We start from the raw sequence: 19,252 nt of genomic DNA, 5'->3' as shown, positions 1-19,252 counted from the left end.
CAAACTCAACCCCAAAATCAACAATTGTATATTTTTTGGGTGTGTTTATAAATGGATTTTGAGTGTGTGTAATGATGGGTTTTGGGTGTGTTTATAAAGTGTTTTGGGTGTTGGATTTTTTTATAATTTCAGCCCCCATTTTGGGTGTTTTAATGAAACCCTTAAGAGCACTCAGCTCTCAACCTGATAAAGGCCCCGGACAAGCCCAATACTGACTCAGACCACTTGCAGCAAGCTCTGGTCCCACCAGGCAAGCCAAGAGCAGATTTTGCCTGGCTTGAGGCGCGTGGTGTTATCTTGACGTCGTGAGCAAAAAAATCAAAAAATTATAAAAATTCAATTTTTTAAAAAAATACCAAAAATTATGGATGTTTTCTATAAATACATAACAATTTTATTCACTTTCCCTATAAATACATAACAATTTTATATTTTGTTGCATATATATATTTTTTTCTTGCCCTTGACTTGTCTTAGACTTTGCTCATGGGTGGAACATTAAATCAGGTGACACTATTCATGTGAATAGTTCTTACTTCTAATCTTAGACTTAGCTTGTGAAGATGCTCTAAAAAAATGAAAAAGGCGTCGACCCCAAAAAGAGGAAAAAATGTAAAAGGCTTGATCGCTGGTCGGTGACTCGGTGGCCATCCAGTCCCTCCAAAATAAAACAGAAACCTCGATATCTTTCAACTAATCTGACATTTATTCACCTCACGACCAATCACTTGGCGCCACGTTTTCACACCCCCCTGAATCAAGTAGCATTCCCTCACAATTTTTCTCTACAACGCTAACCCCCCAAAACCCTAAACCTCTGATTTCTGATTCCGAGTGGTCTATGATCGCTCATTTCGAACGCAAGCTCAGCTGCTTAAGCTTCGAGTTCGCTAATCTTGCTGACGAGTTTCATTAGTATGCAAAGCTCTGTCAAGCAGAAACTTCGTGCTTTTCGATGGACTCAGTGTGCTGGAAGATGTTGAGCTACACCGTATTTCTCGGTTTATTTCTTCTTCTCATGGTGGACCAAACGGTGTCGCATTTGAGCTCTGGTCCACACATTGCAGACGTCAATATTCTGCTGCCTCCCAAAATGACTCATCCGGTCGAGTATAGGCTTCAGGGAAGTGATGGCTGCTTTAAATGGTAAGCCACAGTGTGTATATATTGTATATGGTCGTTCCTTCTTTTTTACCAATGCTTGGAAAATTGATGTTTCTGGTAAAACGTTTATTTAAAATTGTATGAAATTTTTTGCAGGTCATGGGATCATCACGATATTCTGTCTGTTCTGCCCGAATATAATTCAACTAGTCACTGCTCAACAAGTGCGCGGTTGAGATCAATTGCTTCTTATAGTGGTCGAAAGGAGACTGCTGTTTACGCTGCTGATGTAACTACTGGAGCTGTGATTCGCTGCAAAATTTTTATTGACAAATTTTCCAGAATTCAGATATTTCATAATTCCATTAAGCTTGACTTAGATGGGCTTGCCACGCTTCGAGTCCGTGCCTTTGATAGTGAAGGTACTTTTTGAAATGCTAATGATCACAAGATTTTTGGGGCCATTGAATTCTCAATTTCATTTCTTGGTAGTTGATGCTCAATTTTTTTTTTCTTTTAAAGTTTAATTTGGTCTGGTTCTAAAGTTTAAGAAATTTGTCAACATGCATTGCAGAAAATGTGTTTTCTTCACTGGTGGGCTTGCAGTTTATGTGGCAGCTGATGCCTGAACCTTATGTATTGCCTCATCACCTTGTTCATGTCCCTCTAAAGGACTCTCCCCTGAGCGACTGTGGCGGGTTGTGTGGAGACCTAGATATCCAAATAAACCTTGAAGATAATGTATGCATATTGCAATTTGCTGTCAATGAAGAATATCAGAGGGTCACTGCATTTTTCACTTTGCATCTAACTTTTTTTTTTTTTTAAATGTATGATACAGGGTGTATTTTCTGATCTGTACGTCGTAAAGGGAATTGAAATTGGGCATGAGCTTGTTTCTGTGCATTTGCTTGAGCCACAGTTCAAGCACATGACTGATAAGATTGTTCTAACTGTAGCAGAAGCCATGTCGCTCAATCCTCCCTCGCCTGTTTTTGTCCTTGTTGGTGCAGCTGTTCGTTATAGTCTAATAATTATCCGTGGCAACAAAGCTCAAGGTTTTTCTTCCAATTCTTCTACATATGCTCTAAAGTAGTAAACTCTTTGTCTATTGCGGTATGTTTAAGGCCGCTTGATGGATAAAATTTCTTGATTTAGGGCCTAATTTTGATTATAATTTTTCTACTTAGGTTTCTTTCTATTCGAGTTTCACTTAACTAGTTTGGTATTTTATCATATATTTTGAAGAATTAACTTTTTGGTGTTAGGTTCACTGGATACGCATGTAGAGTTACGTGTATATGGCTCATATGTAGAGTTACGTGTATATGGCTCATATGTAGAGTTACGTGTATATGGCTCATATGTAGAGTTACATGGATATATTATGCTGCAGTATAAGTTTATTCTCACCAGTCATACTACCTTTCTTCATTGGGCCTTTGCAGTTGTAAATTTGCCGTCTCCACATCATCGATGGTCTGTTTCAAACTCTTCAGTTGCTTGTGTTGACTCTATGATGGGTTTGGCATATGCGTTGAACTTAGGGGTAACTAACACCATAGTTGAAGATACAAGGGTTGCTGGCCACATACAAGTGTCGTCACTTAATGTTGTCCTGCCTGATTCTTTATCTTTATACATGACACCTCTATCTACTTCTGATGATCCTGTTGAAGGAATTAAAGCAATTCCATCCATGACATGGTGGTATGGTGTTTCTGGTCGTCGGTACCTCATTCAAATGAAGGTTTTCTCAGAAGGACCAGATGCACAAGAAATCTACATTACAGAGGTAAAGCGTGCATTCTTCCAGTATCATTGTTCAAACAATGATATATCCAGTTAATTTGCATTTTTTACTAGCAGGGTTCTTTCTTCTTATCATTTTCCTTTCCACAATGTGAATTATGATCGTATTATCAAAGATGTTATTTTTTTTCGTATTAATTGCTTCTCTTGTCAAATAATGTTCTTGCATTCTCTGTTTTTCTCTCCATATTTACTTTTGGCCCGAATTTCTGCAAATGTCCTTTGTTCTCATCTGATGCTAATGTCTGTCTTGCATTATACTATAGAAATTTCTGTTTTTGCTTTATATAGCAGCGTGTTATGTTTTTGTCTACTTTCGTCTCAGAAGTTTCTTCTGTGAATTGCAGAGTGATGACATAAAGTTGTCCAATAATCAGTCTGATTACTGGAGACTTTTTCCTGTATCAGATGATATTGCAATCAAACATGGCTGGCAGAATTCTATAATTCTAAAGGCAACTTCACAGGGACAGGATAAATTGACAGCTTCTTTGACTTACTTTAGTGGGCTAAATGAGACGAAGGAGGTAATGATTTGATCTTTAACTTTTTTCCTAGTTCCTGATTTGTTTATTATGATTCTATGTTTAATTTTATTCTTATTTTGCTTAAGTTGGTTCGTCTCTGCTTGTAGGTTCTCAAGGTTGCACAAGAAGTCATGGTTTGTGATCAAGTCAAGTTTAGTTTGGATAAAAGTGATGCATCTCCAACCATTTTCCTTCCCTGGGCCCCTGCTATTTATCAGGAGGTGGAGCTACAGGCTACAGGAGGTTGGTAGCTTTCTAGATACTCAGTTTCTTTAACTTCGACTCTAATGTTGCTTAGGGGATCTGAACACTATCAAATTATACAGGTTGTGCTAACGCATCCAGTGACTACAAATGGTTCTCTTCAGACATGGGTATTGTGTCTGTGTCTGCTTCTGGGGTTGCCCAGGCTAAGAAGCCTGGTAAAGCTACTATTAAAGTGCTCTCCATATTTGATTCATTCAATTATGATGAGGTACAGGGTACTCTGTATGTTCTTTTGCGTCCTCATAGTATCGAGTGTCCACTGACCTTCTTACTCCTTGTGCTTTATGGAATCTTTTAAAGTTCTGTACTCTGCACAACCTAATATCTAATCGCAAGATTCTTACACGCACACCCTCAAATGCTATACAATGTTTACATGGATCTTTATATTTTTCTCTCTCTCATCCCTATTGTCAATACTAGTTTTTATAGTATTTAGTCTACCGTGATAGGTTATCGTTGAAGTTTCCGTCCCAGCATCTATGGTCATGCTCCGTAACTTCCCTGTTGAGACTGTTGTAGGAACACATCTTCAAGCTGCTGTAACAATGAAAGCATCAAATGGTAATGTCATATGATATACTCATATATGCCAGAATCTTATGGTACTTGATTTGTGTCAATGGTGGATGGCCTTGTAAACTTTGATTTTTTATTTTCAGGTGCCTACTTTTATAGATGTGATGCGTTCAGTTCCTTCATAAAGTGGAAAGCAGGCAGTGAGTCTTTCCTTATTGTCAATACAACAGGGGAGTCCCCTGCTTTAGACAGTTTAGGAAATGCCGACTTCCATGCATCAAATTATGGTCCCCCATGTTCATGGGCATATATATATGCCTCTGCTTCTGGTCGGGCTACTCTTCATGCTACATTATCAAAAGAATATCACAACTTTGATAGCACTTTTGGTGGACCTATTGTCTTAAAAGCATCTTCACTTATTGCGGCATACTCACCACTTAGCATTCGTCAGGCAGGTGATGGAAATCATTTCGGTGGCTACTTTTTTGATCTGGCTCTAGCAGAAACTGATAAGCAATTGGTAAAGTTGGACAAAATATACCTTGTCCCTGGGACGCATTTGGATGTTATGCTTCTTGGTGGACCTGAAAAGTGGAACAATGGTGTTGGCTTTGTTGAAACTACGGAAATCTTAAATGAACAACATGGTCACATTGACAATGGTGCTTCTGTGGAAAGGTTATCTGAAACCCATAAGAGTTTGTATAGAGTTTCATGCCAAATGCTGGGAACCTATGTAAAATTCCTCTCTTTATATTTCAGACGGTTTCTGATATAATTATCTTTATGCAAAATTCTTAATATAATATATCTTTATCCTACAATGACTCAGAAAATTGTTTTCAAACGCGGTAATCTGGTTGGGGATGGCCATCCTCTGCCTGCAGTAGCAGAAGTTCCACTGTCTCTTATATGTAGCATTCCTGCTTCAATTGTTCTGATAGTGGATGAACATGGTATAAATGATTTCCTTAATTCAAAACTGCAAGCAGTTAAATTTTACTTTCAATATATTTTAATATACACTTTTTAAGATAATGGTGAATGGCCACTCTACAGTAAATGAACGTGAAGTCATACAGACTGCAATTCAAGCTGACCGCAGTTCAGGGCGAATTCGTGTCACCCCTGTTACTGTGGCAAATGGGCGCACCATTAGATTAGCTGCAATTGGCATCAGTAACTCTGGAGAAGCTTTTGCAAACTCATCTTCTCTTTATTTGAGGTGGGAACTTATCAGTTGTAATGAGATGGCTAAATGGGATGATGATAATTTAGAGAGGTCGGAGCACAGTTGGGAGAGGTTATTGAGCTTGAAAAACGAGTCAGGCCTGGTACTTCCAGAATTTCATTGTCCTTTGTTTTAATATTATCATCTCTTAGTTCTGTTATTAGATTGACAAAATTTGTGTCCAGAGCTTTAACTCAAGAATGAGACCTTTGTCAACTGAATTTGTTTCTAGATTCATATGACATTAAAGTACAAATTTCCTTATTTTTTTATTGGGGTTTCTTTTCAGTCCCACTTCATTGTATATTAGGGCTATATTATGTTTTCCTTACCTTGGTGTTTATATGGTAAAATTAAAAATCAGCTAACATGTTTAATCCTTTGCTTCTTAGTGTACAGTTCGTGCCACGGCCATTGGTTTCAGAGATAACATGGGTGGTCATAAGTCTGTTCCATTGCTTGATAGTTCAGAGAATGTTCTTGCAGATGCAATTCGTCTACAGGTATAATTATTCTTTCAATTTTTTACTATATTTTCCTAAATGCATCCCGTTCATATTTAGTCTTTTAATCTTCTATATCTGTCAATCTCACGTTTAAATTTTTGAATTCTGAGCAGCTAGTTTCTACACTAATGGTCAGCCCAGAGTTCAATCTGGTGTTTTTCAATCCCAATGCTAAGGTAGGCTCTGAACACATTATCAATACTCTATTATTATGGCTTAGTAAGTAACCGTGTCTAGTTGCTGGGCAGATCATACTCTTTTTTACTATTTTCTGTGTTTATTTATTTTTTCTTTTAGCTTCTATTATCCGTAATATCTCCATTTGGAATCAGTTAATTATCTCTCTGGAAAAATGGGGAGAAAAAGAAAAGAAACACACAAAATGCAACCCTTCCTTTTGCAACGAAGTGGTAGTAATGACTAAGGTAGAGCCGTGGAATGCCTAGCTGTAGTCCTGTGCATAAGTGCTTTGGGATACGAAAGCCCTAATGTAACATAAATTTTCCCTTTTTAGGATCATAATTAAAGTAAAGAGTTCCACGTGTTTCACGAAACTTGGGTAGAGATGGAGCAGGTCTTCTGAGACATTGTATTTTAATTCATTTATCAGACATTTCTGTCATGTTGTTATGCATTGGGAAATGCCTTTGCTTGTTGTAGTTTATATATTATAGTGCATACATTTGGGCATTTTAACCTACACAATGCATTTACTATCATCTTTCAGTTAAATCTGTCAATCACTGGAGGGAGCTATTTCTTGGAAGCTGTTGTGAACGATTCTCGAGTGCTAGAAGTTGTTCAACCCCCAAGAGGTTTACAATGCTCACAACTGATGCTGTCTCCTAAAGGTATGGGGACGGCGCTTGTGACAGTTTACGATGTTGGACTTGCTCCTCCACTTGCAGCTTCTGCTGTGGTAATTTCTTTATTCTGCTCTATCACTTGTTCATAATTTTCCAGTTAATAGGTAGCTTTTAAGTTGGTTTTTGTATTATCACCTCATTCACCTTACAAACAACGTTCATTTTTTATGCTGTTGAAAGTTATTGTCTTTCTTTTACATTGAGTCCCTTTTTCTTCCGTGAAGTGTCAATTGTTTGATTTGGGTGATTAAGCTTCTCTGCTTAGTTTCAGTTGGAAATGATGCTTACCAAGTTAAGCGAAGATGCATGATAAATTTCCTCGATTACATATGTATGGAACTTTTGACTTCTTGTAAAATGGATTTTAACTCGGGATTCTAAGAGAATAGTATCACATGTCTCTCAGCTTTGGGTTTTTCAAAATCACATTTACCTGGAATATAAACTTGAACAGATTCTTGAAATTTGAAATTATGCCATCAAACCCTTAGTGCCTGTTGCTTCAATTTCTTTTCTCATTTGTTATGCTTTTAGGCGGTCACAAACCTTTATCCTGAATGTTAAATATTGCTTGCTTTTGTAGACTAGTTTTTTAATTTTTTAATTTTTATAAAGGTGTGCGTATTGTGTAGGTACAAGTTGTAGACATTGACTGGATAAAGATTGTGTCACCAGAAGAAATAAGCCTTATGGTATGTTTATCTGGTGTAATTATTTTTTTGGTTATCTGGTATATTTTTTGCTCCATTGCAGAGCTACTGGGCAGTGAGAGGTAGCCTGTGTAGCCATTCTGGATTTAATGATATCCTACTTTGATAATTTCAGGAAGGGGCATCGCAGACTATTGATTTGATGGCTGGGATTAGTGATGGAAGGACTTTCGACTCTTATCAGGTTTGAATAGTGACCTGATCTATTAGCTTCGGGAGTCTGGACTTATGTGTCTCTGTTTGTCTTTTGTTGCCTACAAAGTGAATTTAGTGGAACACAATTAAGGGGATTAGTTATAGTTCTGTTTATTTTGGTAGATCTCGACCTTGTTTGCTTTCTTGCCTGAGTGTTAAAGCTCAAGTTTGTAAGCCAAATTCTTGCTTTATATCTTACATGTGAGAGGCTTGATGAGTTGGAACCTTTTGTGCAGTTTGCCTACATGAATATTCATGTGCATGTTGAGGATCATATTATTGAGGTGTTAGACATTAATGATATCTCAAGAACAGGAGGTGGATATGTTAATGTCCCGAAATTTAAGATTTTGGCTACACATCTTGGGATCACAACTTTCTTTGTAAGTTCACCGTTGTCCTTGTACCTATGTGTTACTATTTTTAGTATTCTTCAAATTGTCAAATCTTTTGTTGCGGTTTCTGAATGATGAAAGTTTACTGAAAGTACTTGAAATCAGGTGAGTGCTGTACAGCAATCTGGGCATGAAATTTTGAGTCAACCAATAATGGTGGAAGTGTATGCACCACCAATAATTCACCCACAAGACATTTTCCTTGTACCTGGTGCAGCTTATGTGGTATGTTTCCGATATAAATCTCACCTTGTTTTTCCACCTTTCTGCATCTTTTTCTCTCTTAACAATGAGTTATTTATGCCCTTTGAGAATATCAATATGTAATATGAAAAAGAGTTTATCTATTTTTCCTTTGAGAATATCAGTATGTAGTATGAAAAAGAGTTTGTGTAGTTGCTATTTTTCAGCTGTCTGCAATTAGTTGGAATTTAATTTTGATTATGCTACACTTTTTATATATATAATATATAATTGTTGACTGCGAAGGCCCTGTATATACAAAATATGCATAGTCTTTCTTTCATGTTTCTTATAGGTATTTTAACAAGTTCATTCTCTTGTGCTTAGCTTACTGTGAAAGGAGGCCCAACAGTTGGTGTATATGTTGAATATATGAGTATGAATGAGGAAATAGCGACAATGCATAGATTTTCAGGACGACTGTCTGCCATTTCACCTGGGAACACTGTAAGACATGATTGTATTGTAGCTGATACCAATTTACCCTATTCTTCTTAGCTATTTGTATGTGTTACTTATATTATATGATTTTACTATTTAATAGAAAAAAAAATAAAGGCATGATATCATGGATTGACTAGCAACGTGTCATTTTCAGGGTTTTTCATGACTATGTAGTCTGATTATTGGATGGGGTATTTGTAAATGGACACCTGGTCTTTAAATTATCATGTGGGCAGTCGGGCATTTAAAAAATTTCAATCTGCTAGAGCATTATCTCTTTTTTCTGTTAGTTTTTCCTTTACTTTTACGATCAGGATGAGGTCACCATGTTTTAAATCATAATATATAAATAAATCCTAATACTAACAGAAAGACAACCATTGTTTGAGCCCCATCTCACTTTATGCCTTCAAAAGTCAATGTTCATGTAAGACTTGGACCGAACATCCTGCTCATAATGAATGAGGCATATCTAGTTAGGTTTAGCTTTGGGACTTTTTGTCTTGTTGGGTTCTCTTCACAATTACCACCAGAACAGGAAGTTTCGGGTCTTTGGCTAGTTTTGTGTTAGGATTTTTTTCTTTATTCTTATCATTATTTTGATTTATTTTTTTTTAAAAATGCGTATTTACACTTCTGAGTTTAGATTTTGCTGATAATGCAAAATTTGTGTAATCAAATGCATTTTTTACATACGCCCAGACTATTCGTGCCAGAGTCTTCAGAAATGGAGATACCGTGATTTGTGAAGCATATGGCAGTGTTAAAGTAGGAGTTCCTTCTTCGGTGATATTGAATGCACAAAGCGAATTGCTTGGTGTTGGCCGTGAGATGCCTATTTATCCTTTGTTTTCGGAGGTAAGAATTACAAACTGAAGGGTTATGCATCATCTCTTATCAGAATACTTACTTGTGGGTATCATCAGGGCGATTTGTTTTCTGTTTATGAGCTCTGCCAAAATTACCAGTGGACTGTAGAAGATGAAAAGGTTACTACTTCCTGCATCTTTTTGCTCTGCATGTGAATTCTCCCATGTCAATGCTTGTGGATGACCAGATATTATGTAAGAGTTTTTCTGTTTTCGTTGTCTAGGTATTGAGCTTTAATTTGTTAGAGCATTTGAATGGTGAGAAGTATGGGACTCGGTTGGATCCTTCAGAAAAAATTCAGTTCCCTAGCCATATGAGTGAGGAAGAGCTTGGTTTTATCAAAGTAATGTTTGGAAGGTATACATTGTTTTATAATTGTTATGTACATCACATCTTTCCTTTCCAGCTTTTATTGATATGTGCTCCGTCTGCATCATGTTCCATGTTAGACATGGGCAGGCTGAACGGGTAAACTGATTCTTCTTACTAGAATAATAAATTCCATCATATGGTCGACAGCAGATATATAAATTGCCATGAATTTTGAATACTCAAACATGAAGAAAATGCCAGACTAAAAAGATGATGAAAATCTCTTAGTTAAAAAATCTTTCCATTTTTCCATTTTCAGATCTGCAGGGAGGACCAACATTGCAGTCTCGTTCTCATGTGAATTTATATCTTCTGGTTCTAAATCATGGACAAGATTTTACAATGCATATTTATCAATATTGGTGGTGCCTGATCTCCCTCTTGCTCTTGGAGTCCCAATAACGTGGGTTCTTCCTCCTCATTATACTACAACAAGTATTTTACCTTCATCTTCAGAATCATATGGCCAAAGGGATAGTCAGAGTCACAAAGGAACTATTATCTATTCCTTATTAAGAAATTTCCCTGACAAGAATGAAGGTGTGCAAAAGGATGCTATTTCCGTTGAAGGGGACAGAATAAAGACATCAGAGAGTAACAATCTTGCATGCATTCAGGCAAAAGATCGTATGACGGGTAGAATTGAGATTGCTGCTTGTGTCAAAGTTGCTGAGGTATGAATATTAGTACCTGCTGATTGACACGATATATAAGGAACAAGCTTTCTTTTCAAATATGGTCACACACACACGCACACAAGACATAGTGGTATAGCTTCTGAGTGCTGGGGAAGTGCGATTCTTGGTTTCAGATTTGTCTAACCTTCACTTCTCAAGATTGCTGAAAGTTTTTAAGAAACAATGGTGAAGTATCTGCAATTTGATATTTTTGGTATGGGCCTTACATTTCTATCAATTTTTGATGAGGTAGACTTATAAAAACTGAATCAGCATTCCAAATAGATTCTATTGAGAGTATAAATATCCCAGATTGCATATTCTAAGCCTTGCATCTCAATTATAGAATCTTGGGCCTCTTTACCATAACCAATTTGTTTTGGATTGGATGCTCAGAGTAGACTTTACTTCAATGCAGTTTTGCACTTCTCAAAGTAGATCTTTAACCACATAATCATTACAAAAGAAATTAAGATAAGCTAGGTAATGCTTCATTATAATCAATGTTCAAGTGTTGAGGTGCTTATTTATTGCCTTTTGTCCCCGTTCTTGACTTTATTGCTTATTCTAAGAGAAATGCATATTCTGGTCAGGTGTCTCAAATAAGAATTACGAACAAGGAGGAGGTACCATTTCACGGGATTAATCTTGCTGTTGGTGCTGAACTTTCTCTTCCAGTAGTCTATCTTGATGCACTAGGTATTAATGTTTCAGTTATATTAATTAAAATTGGTACTGTACTGTACTTGGTAAAAAAAAAAATGGTGTTTCAAATTTGAGTCTAAGTCTTTTGTGGTTTTTCTTTGACTAGGAAACCCTTTCTATGAAGCATATGGCGCTGTTCTCTTTGATGTTGTAACCAACTCTCCGGATGTTGTGTCCATAAACAAAAACAACACACATGGTGGCAGTAGAAATATCCATCTTAAGGTCTCGTTGATTCCAAGTTCTTTTTTTCCTACTCAAATAGCTCCATGCAAGAAGCTGTGATAAGGATTTCTTTTTAGATATATTAATCAAGCAACATGCATTTATGTAGACGAGAACTAGCTGAGTGAAAGTACAGCAGCATATTTTAGTATCCGTTTGATTTTCTCAAGCCTTATGCTGACGCCTGTTTTTCAAATTTATGGTTGAAGGCAATGCGGCATGGTAGAGCTCTTGTGCGAATATCCATTGATCGTATTCCTCAGAAGTCGGACTATATCCTGATATCAGTGGGTGCCCATATACATCCTCAAAACCCGGTTCTTCATATTGGAAGTCATCTTAACTTCAGCATTGAAGGTAGGTTATGGCAAACATGTACCTTGGAATTCATTTGTTGCACATTGTTACAAGTCTTGACATGTTTCATTGATCAATTTGTCTTGTTTGTTTAAGGTTTCAGAATTTCTTTTTTCTCTTTTTCCCCATGGATTGTTGTACCTTATATGGACCCTTTTGAGTAAGGCATGTTGGCTCTTAATCTAGTTTCGTTACAGCAGTAGATCATCGAAAGGGTTTTCAAGGAAGTGCAGTCAAGCGCTAATGTTTCTTATTGCGATAGCTCAACCATGCACAAATTGGATAAAATTTTGTAAAAAATTCTTCATGCAAATGCACCTCCTATGTAAATACATTCATAATTACCGAAATCCCATTGACATCTCCTCTTCTTTTTCTGAAATATTTTAAGAAAATGTACTTTTGTTAAATATATTCTTTATTGTCATATGTGCATTACTCATTTGTATCTATTGCTCTATGGAAACTCATCCTCCTTAAGTTGAGGTCACAATTTATAATGGGTTTGCTTCTCTAGGTTTTTTTTATGGGGGGATGCGTACTAATGATTGGTGCTGCACTCTCAGGCAATATCTTCCATGCAGTACAATTAGATGTGGAAATATCACTTTGTAGTTTTATGCTTCACATATGTGGAAGAAAAGTTAAGCACGCACATTAGAAAGAAACATTTCCTAAGGTTCTAAATGACATTCTTTGTGAATTTTCCACGTATAGAAGTTTGAAGACAAAGGTTGATCAAGTTTCCCACTCCACCTCACCTCCCAGTGACATTTTACATTGTTTATCTTGATTGATAGGTTTAAATGATAAAGTTTCTGGCCAGTGGAGTGCTGCCAATGGAAGTGTTATATCTGTGTCCCCATTGTCTGGAGTAGCTGAAGTAGTGGGGGAAGGTACAACCCAAGGTAAACAAATACTCTTATGTTCTGTTGGATCTACCGGTCTAGACAAATTTATGTAAATGTATCTTGACCCCGTGATTTTTTGTAAATGATAAGTTGATTATGATGATACAAATTTTCACATTCATAAGTTCTTTCTTGTGAACAGTATTTTTTGAAGCTTCAAGTTTGAAGCTGAGAACAGCTGTAATAGTGCTAACAGGGGATATTGTATCTGTGGATGCTCCAAGAGAGACACTAACAAATGTTCCCGTCCCTACCAAAGGATATAACTTCTCTGTGAAGATCAGGTTTGTAATCCATGAATGTTGGATATGGATATAGGATGTTGGACTCAGCAATTCTCTGAAATTTAGACAATTAGGCACGATTACATATGCATGTCTTATTAAATCTATAAAGTTGGAGCGTATATTTTCTACTTTAGGGAGCATTTACATGCAGCAGAAGAATAGCTAGCAGTAGCATCATGAAAAAAAAGTTTCTTAACAGAATAAGTAGAAAGAGGTAGACCTTTCTTATCCTACATATTTTACTGTAGAATAAATATGAATTCTTTTGGATTCCAGAAGAAGTTCAACACTCAGAGTAGGACCATGGTATCAATTTTAATGCATAATTTTCAAGGAATCACAATATAACCGTTTAGCAAACTAATGCCTGGCATGTGGTCAGTTATCCGGGGAAATTCAACACATAGAAGTGCAATTGAATGCTGAAGACATTGATTAGCAGATATGGTTGCTTGTAAAATTTGTTTTATCTTTAAGATATTTACATATACTAAGTAAAAATTGTTCTGTCATTTATGTATGCATAACTTGGAATAGCTTATGATAACATAATATCTACCGCCTACCACTTCATATTCCCTATTTTGGGTTGTATATTTATATAAATGTTTGACATATATGTATTTATATATATATATATATAAATACATATATGCATGATTTTTAGAATCATTCTGCATGTCTTCTTCATCATTATTATATTTGTACAGTTCATAGGATACATTGGCTAAAAAATTGCCTTTCTTTTGTTATTGATATTTTTTCGGGGACAGAAGAATAGAAGTAATACTTCTCAAGGAATGTCTGATAATGTTTTCACCTTTTTCTATTTGTTTCAAAGCAATAATTACGACAAGTTTAAGGCTCTTGGAGACGTCAAGGGACTCCAGTATGACTGTAAAGTGGACCCGCCTTTTGTTGGGTACATTTCTCTCTTACTCTACTGCCTCACTTGTTTATAAATATACTCAGTTGTCCTTATTGAGCTTTACTATTTTTTTTTCTCTTCGTGGATTACAGGTATGCAAAGCCATGGTTGGATCTTGATACCGGTAACTCATACTGCCTCTTTTTCCCTTACTCACCGGAGCATTTGGTTCGTTTGATACCCAAGTCCAAGGATATGAAACCAGATATTTCTGTTTCCATCAATGCTTCATTGAGAGGAGCTGATCATGTTTCAGGATCTGCTTCTGCTCTTTTTGTTGGAGGGTTTTCCATATTGGAGATGGGCAAGGTAGTGACGTATTCTGAAACATTGTAAATGGCTCCTATAAGTCCTTGATATCAGGAGCCCTTCAAACTTATACAATAAAAATCAAAACAATGGTAATAGTGTTTGATGTAGTTGTTGCTTGAATGTTTCAGGATTCAATGCAGTTGAATCTGACCCCATACTCTAACAAGACGATTATAACAATCCTGGGTAACATAGGTAAGACCTAAGTAGACAGGATGCATTTCCTGCAACCACACATGTGCATGCTCCTGGCCACCATGCATTATTTGAGTTTAATTAAGGTTCTGGATTCTGATGTCATCAGTTGTTTTTTTCTGATTGTAGATGTTGAAATTTATTGGCATGAGCGGGAGTCACTACTCATTACTCCCATCCATACAGAAGGTTTTGGGATCGGTGGACGTGCAAAATATGAGGTGAGTACTGATTGCTTAAATTTTGCTTAAAATTTCGGTTGCATTTCAATGGAGATGTTTGGGTCTTTTGTACAAATGAGAAAAAAATCATTGGTTCTTAATGACACTTGGATATTGCTTCAGAGAAAGAAAGAGAGAACACAAAAAGAAAGTTTTATTATTGGTAAAACTTTTCCTTTTGGAAGGAGAGTAAAAGTTAGTTTTTGAAAATATTAAAAGTAATACAAGCGATTCCATGGTTCCAAATCCTATTTATCCTTCTATTGTGCAGCAATCTACCGACTGAATAGAAAGTGCAACAATGCTTAGCACAACAGTTTAATTTCATTTCCATATGTTGATTTTGATATCTTTCACGAATTATGGTACGTGTCCATTTTAGGTGAAAATGCTGGGAGCCAAAAGATTCACAGATACAATTTTCATCACACTCCCAGCCAATGGTGAATCTTTTTTTTCCCCCTAATTCTTGATCTTACTTCACTCTAGGAGACAAGGTTGATCTTTAAGTATTCTTGGAACGAGGTTATACAAATTTATGTCTCGTATGCAGGTCAGAGTGTGAAAATCGACGTTAGCTGTGACCCCGGAGAAAGAACAGCATCTGAAACTACCATTAATTATACCCTTTGGTCAACGGTGCTTGGATGTCTTGCTCTATTGATTTTGACAGTGGTTGTCTCCATATGTTATTTGGACAGACCGGATAGATCTCCCCAAACATCCATTAATGTTCCTGCTACTCCAAGTATTGCAGCCCCAGTCACACCTGTACGTAGCAGCCCAGCTATCGGGAGTGAATCTCCCCGAACACCTCAGCCTTTCATAGATTATGTAAGGAGAACAATAGACGAAACCCCGTACTACAGGCGAGAGCCTCGGAGGAGGGTTAATCCGCAGAATACTTTTTAGTTTCTTAGACTGTCATTAACAAGTTAGATAGGACACTTGGTCTCTCAGAATGATGTACGGAGCCCATGTAAATGCAAGTGCTGCTGACTCTGCTGAGAGCCAGAGGCATTCTTGTCCAAATTTTGGTGTATTTAGAAGTTAATGTATTTATACTCTATCTCTAAAAGTGGAAAAGTAATGGATTTTAAGATTTAAATCTTAAGATCATGCTGTGATGTGATGTTCTTTGAAAAGGCACGCCCCTTCACCCGAAGAAGAAATTGGAGTTGTTAAACACATTAACTATTTTTCTGAACTTTTTGTGCAATTTTCTTTGTACATTTTTTCCCATCGCTTTTACGTAACATTGAATTGGGAAAAAAAAGAAAAGAAAAAAAACAACTGGTATTTGTTGAAGTTTTGTTAATTAATTTAAAATAATTAGACTATTACTTGTATCAAAAATAAAAAACTAAAAAAAGAGGAAAGGAAAACATTTTAGAATCGCAATATATTTTAAACTCAAATGCCGTGAGAGGGTTTAAGAGCCTCGGCACCAAATACTGAACAGAATACACTTGAGTCTGGTCCTTTTCAGTCTTGGTCTTGTGTCTAGGGCTAACTAACTTCTTCTTCTTCTTTGGAGGAGCTCTCTGTGTATACTTTGAGTCAAAATTCGAAATCCATGGATTCGCAGACTAACGATGCCAACCTTGACGGTGAAGCTCACGACATTAACAGGTCAGACCACAGAGATGAGGCGGAGGATGAAGATTACAAGTCTCAACCTCATACTGGCGACGGAGCCAGTCCTGGGTAATCTCTCTTTCTCCTCTCCTCCACTTTTAGCCCCCGTTTGGTTCCTCAGAAAATTTGGGCAAAACCAAGACAAAAACGAATCTCAGCTAGTTATTTTTTCTGTAATTCCGTAGGAAAATCTTTATAGGGGGTTTGGCCAGAGAGACAACTACAGGTAGGGTTTTCTTTTTCTTCCCTTTTTTTCTGGAGCTAATTGCAGTGTTTTTCTAATTATTAGGGTTTCTGATTGTAAATCTTTTGTGGTAATGCAGCGCAATTTATAAAGCATTTCGGCAAATACGGTGAAATTATAGATTCAGTGATAATGAAGGACCGGAAAACGGGGCAGCCCCGTGGGTTCGGTTTTGTGACCTATGCAGACCCCTCTGTCGTTGATAAAGTCATTGACGAAACTCATGTTATCAATGGCAAACAAGTAAGCTTTTTTACTTTTATTCGCGCACAATCTTGAGTTGCATACTTTCTTTGTCATATTTACCTGCTTTATGGTCTTTGTTTTTTTTATTTTGTAGGTGGAAATCAAGCGCACAATACCGAGGGGTGCAATGGGGTCTAAGGATTTCAAGACTAAGAAGATTTTCGTGGGTGGAATTCCAACAACCGTGAATGAAGGTGATCTTTTTTCTTTTCAGTTTTTGGTTTTTCTTTCATTATATAGTTGTTGAGGTACTTATTTATTGTTTGTAAATGGGCAGATGAGTTTAGTGACTTCTTTTCACAGTTTGGAGAGGTCAAGGAGCATCAGATTATGCGAGACCACTCCACCGGTCGCTCCCGTGGCTTTGGATTTATTACCTTTGACACAGAGCAATCAGTTGACGAACTCTTGGATAAGGGGAACAAGCTTGAGTTCGCTGGAGCTCAGGTGAGCTATGTACTGAATATAGCCTATGCTTGCATTTATCTCTGCCCGTATATGCTTTATAATTATGTTACATGGTGCAGATCCTGAAGTAGTTATTATTTGCATTAGCTATTGTATTGGTTGTAGTTAGCATTCTGGTGTTTGTCAAATTTTGCGTTGATGTTCTACATATCCTCTTTAATGTCAAGTACTGGTGTCATTCATGGGGGGCCAGCTCAGTATCTTGATTATTAAGATTTCATGTTTATTGCATGTGTTGTTGTTCTCATGTTGGCAATTGAGTTTTTGCTCCCTTCATATGTGCCTGCTTGCAAGACCTCATGATAAAATTATAATTCCAGTTGGCTTTTTAATTTTTTTTTTCTTCAGCTGGTGGATGTTGAATTATAGTTCCATTATGGGTTGCGCTAGTTCGTTGCTAAGTTCAGTATAGTACCTGTAGATTACTGAAAGTTCCTGTTGTTTTTTATTTTATTTCTGAAGTGATGGAATAAGGGACCATATACAAATGCTTGATCAAACAAAACTGAGGTGGAATTTATTGTGCACAAGAAAATAGTTTACATGTACTCTACAGTTGTGGGAGAAATCTGGAATTCTTATATGGATCCAATTATGTTTTTACTAGATGCATCTTTGATCAATCAAGAGGCTTGATGATTTAGATTTTCATCTCTCATTTCTTGTAGGTGGAGATTAAAAAGGCAGAGCCAAAGAAGCCAAACCTACCTGCAGCCCCATCTAAACGTTACAGCGATTCTCGGCCTGCATATGGTGGTGCGTATGGAGATAGCTATGGGGGATTTGGAGGTGGAGGTGGAGGTTATGGTGCTGGTGGTGGTTATAGGTCAACTGCGGCCTATGGTGGTAGGGGAGGCAGTGCATATGGAGGATATGGTGGAAGTGAATTTGGCGGCTATGGAGTATATGGAGGAGGTGGTGGTGGTGGGGGTATAGGGGCGTATAGGGGAGAATCATCCATAGGATACTCGGGCCGTTATGGAGGAGCCTATAGCAGAGGTTATGATCTAGGAGGCGGTTATGGTGGAGCTGGCGAGAGTTATGGGGGATATGGAAGTGCTGGTGGTGCAGCTGGTGGTGGTTACGGGAGTGGTTATGATGCAGGTTTTGGAGGTGGCTACGGAGGTGGTAGTGGAGCTTCCTTTTATGGTAGTAGAGGGGGATATGGTGGTGCAGGTAGCGGCCGATATCATCCATATGGGAGGTAGAAGGTTTGTTGTATTTTAGGACTAACGAAGTCTTGCAGCCGAACGCAAAGGTGTTGTTTGTAGCTCTTGGCTTCAAGTCTACTCTACTGGCTTATGTTTCCAGTTTCTTTTATTTTTGTGTCAAAGATGTTCCATATTTACCTTAGTTTAATTCTTTTTATTTCTTTGAAGGATCGATTTCCATTTTACCCTTTTCTGTACCAAGACTACGAGATCAAAGGGACCTGGTTCTTTCTTATTTATCTGCCAATTATCAGTAACAGGCTGCACATTGTGCAGATGTTTGCATTAGACTCGTTCTCCGAAGATATTTCTTCTTCTTTTTGTAGGATCACTCTACCATTTATCGTAATGATTCCTTGACCTCATCCCTTGGAGATTGTCTTACAAAATTCTCAACTGGTTTGCTACTTTTTGGTTGGGAAATAAGTCCACATCGTTCAATCTTTCTTGCCCTTTTTCCCTGGCAAGAAACAGAAAATTGTTGTTTGTGGTTTAAACATAAATAAAAAATCTCACATGTGCCCGATGACACGAATTTCTTCTTGTGGTTTCCAAGCACGCTC

The 19,252-nt window shown here is 37.2% G+C and overlaps 2 protein-coding genes across 3 annotated transcripts; both read left to right on the top strand.

Moving 5' to 3' along the window:
* The first annotated feature begins 684 nt into the window (after positions 1-684).
* Positions 685-15,996, top strand: EMB3012 (embryo defective 3012). The gene is made up of 35 exons (XM_089049706.1): positions 685-1,146; positions 1,261-1,526; positions 1,679-1,845; positions 1,946-2,162; positions 2,553-2,899; positions 3,264-3,443; positions 3,551-3,686; positions 3,770-3,918; positions 4,163-4,274; positions 4,373-4,968; positions 5,065-5,188; positions 5,292-5,566; positions 5,856-5,966; positions 6,083-6,145; positions 6,697-6,888; positions 7,468-7,527; positions 7,661-7,729; positions 7,977-8,123; positions 8,241-8,360; positions 8,706-8,825; positions 9,525-9,680; positions 9,749-9,811; positions 9,916-10,049; positions 10,324-10,738; positions 11,335-11,440; positions 11,553-11,671; positions 11,881-12,028; positions 12,829-12,936; positions 13,082-13,223; positions 14,068-14,148; positions 14,247-14,463; positions 14,595-14,661; positions 14,791-14,882; positions 15,265-15,325; positions 15,436-15,996. Exons 1-35 carry the CDS (start codon positions 956-958, stop codon positions 15,792-15,794), a joined length of 5,910 nt encoding a protein of 1,969 aa, XP_088905832.1. The 5' UTR covers positions 685-955; the 3' UTR covers positions 15,795-15,996.
* Positions 15,997-16,281: 285 nt separating this feature from the next.
* Positions 16,282-18,977, top strand: LOC107881029 (RNA-binding (RRM/RBD/RNP motifs) family protein). 2 transcript variants are annotated; one of them, XM_016794077.2, is made up of 6 exons: positions 16,285-16,589; positions 16,706-16,746; positions 16,844-17,007; positions 17,105-17,204; positions 17,288-17,457; positions 18,147-18,977. In XM_016794077.2, exons 1-6 carry the CDS (start codon positions 16,459-16,461, stop codon positions 18,684-18,686), a joined length of 1,146 nt encoding a protein of 381 aa, XP_016649563.1. In that variant the 5' UTR covers positions 16,285-16,458; the 3' UTR covers positions 18,687-18,977. The 2 variants fall into 2 exon arrangements, with proteins under 2 accessions (XP_088905833.1, XP_016649563.1); XM_089049707.1 differs by lacking the exon at positions 16,706-16,746 and having other exon boundaries at positions 16,282-16,589.
* Positions 18,978-19,252: the final 275 nt, after the last annotated feature.

Source organism: Prunus mume, linkage group LG4 (genome assembly GCF_029339155.1).
Source record: "Prunus mume cultivar Tortuosa linkage group LG4, ASM2933915v1, whole genome shotgun sequence".
NCBI lineage: Eukaryota > Viridiplantae > Streptophyta > Magnoliopsida > Rosales > Rosaceae > Prunus > Prunus mume.
The sequence above is the reverse complement of the archived record's forward strand: the minus strand, read 5'-3'. Positions and strand labels throughout refer to the sequence as shown.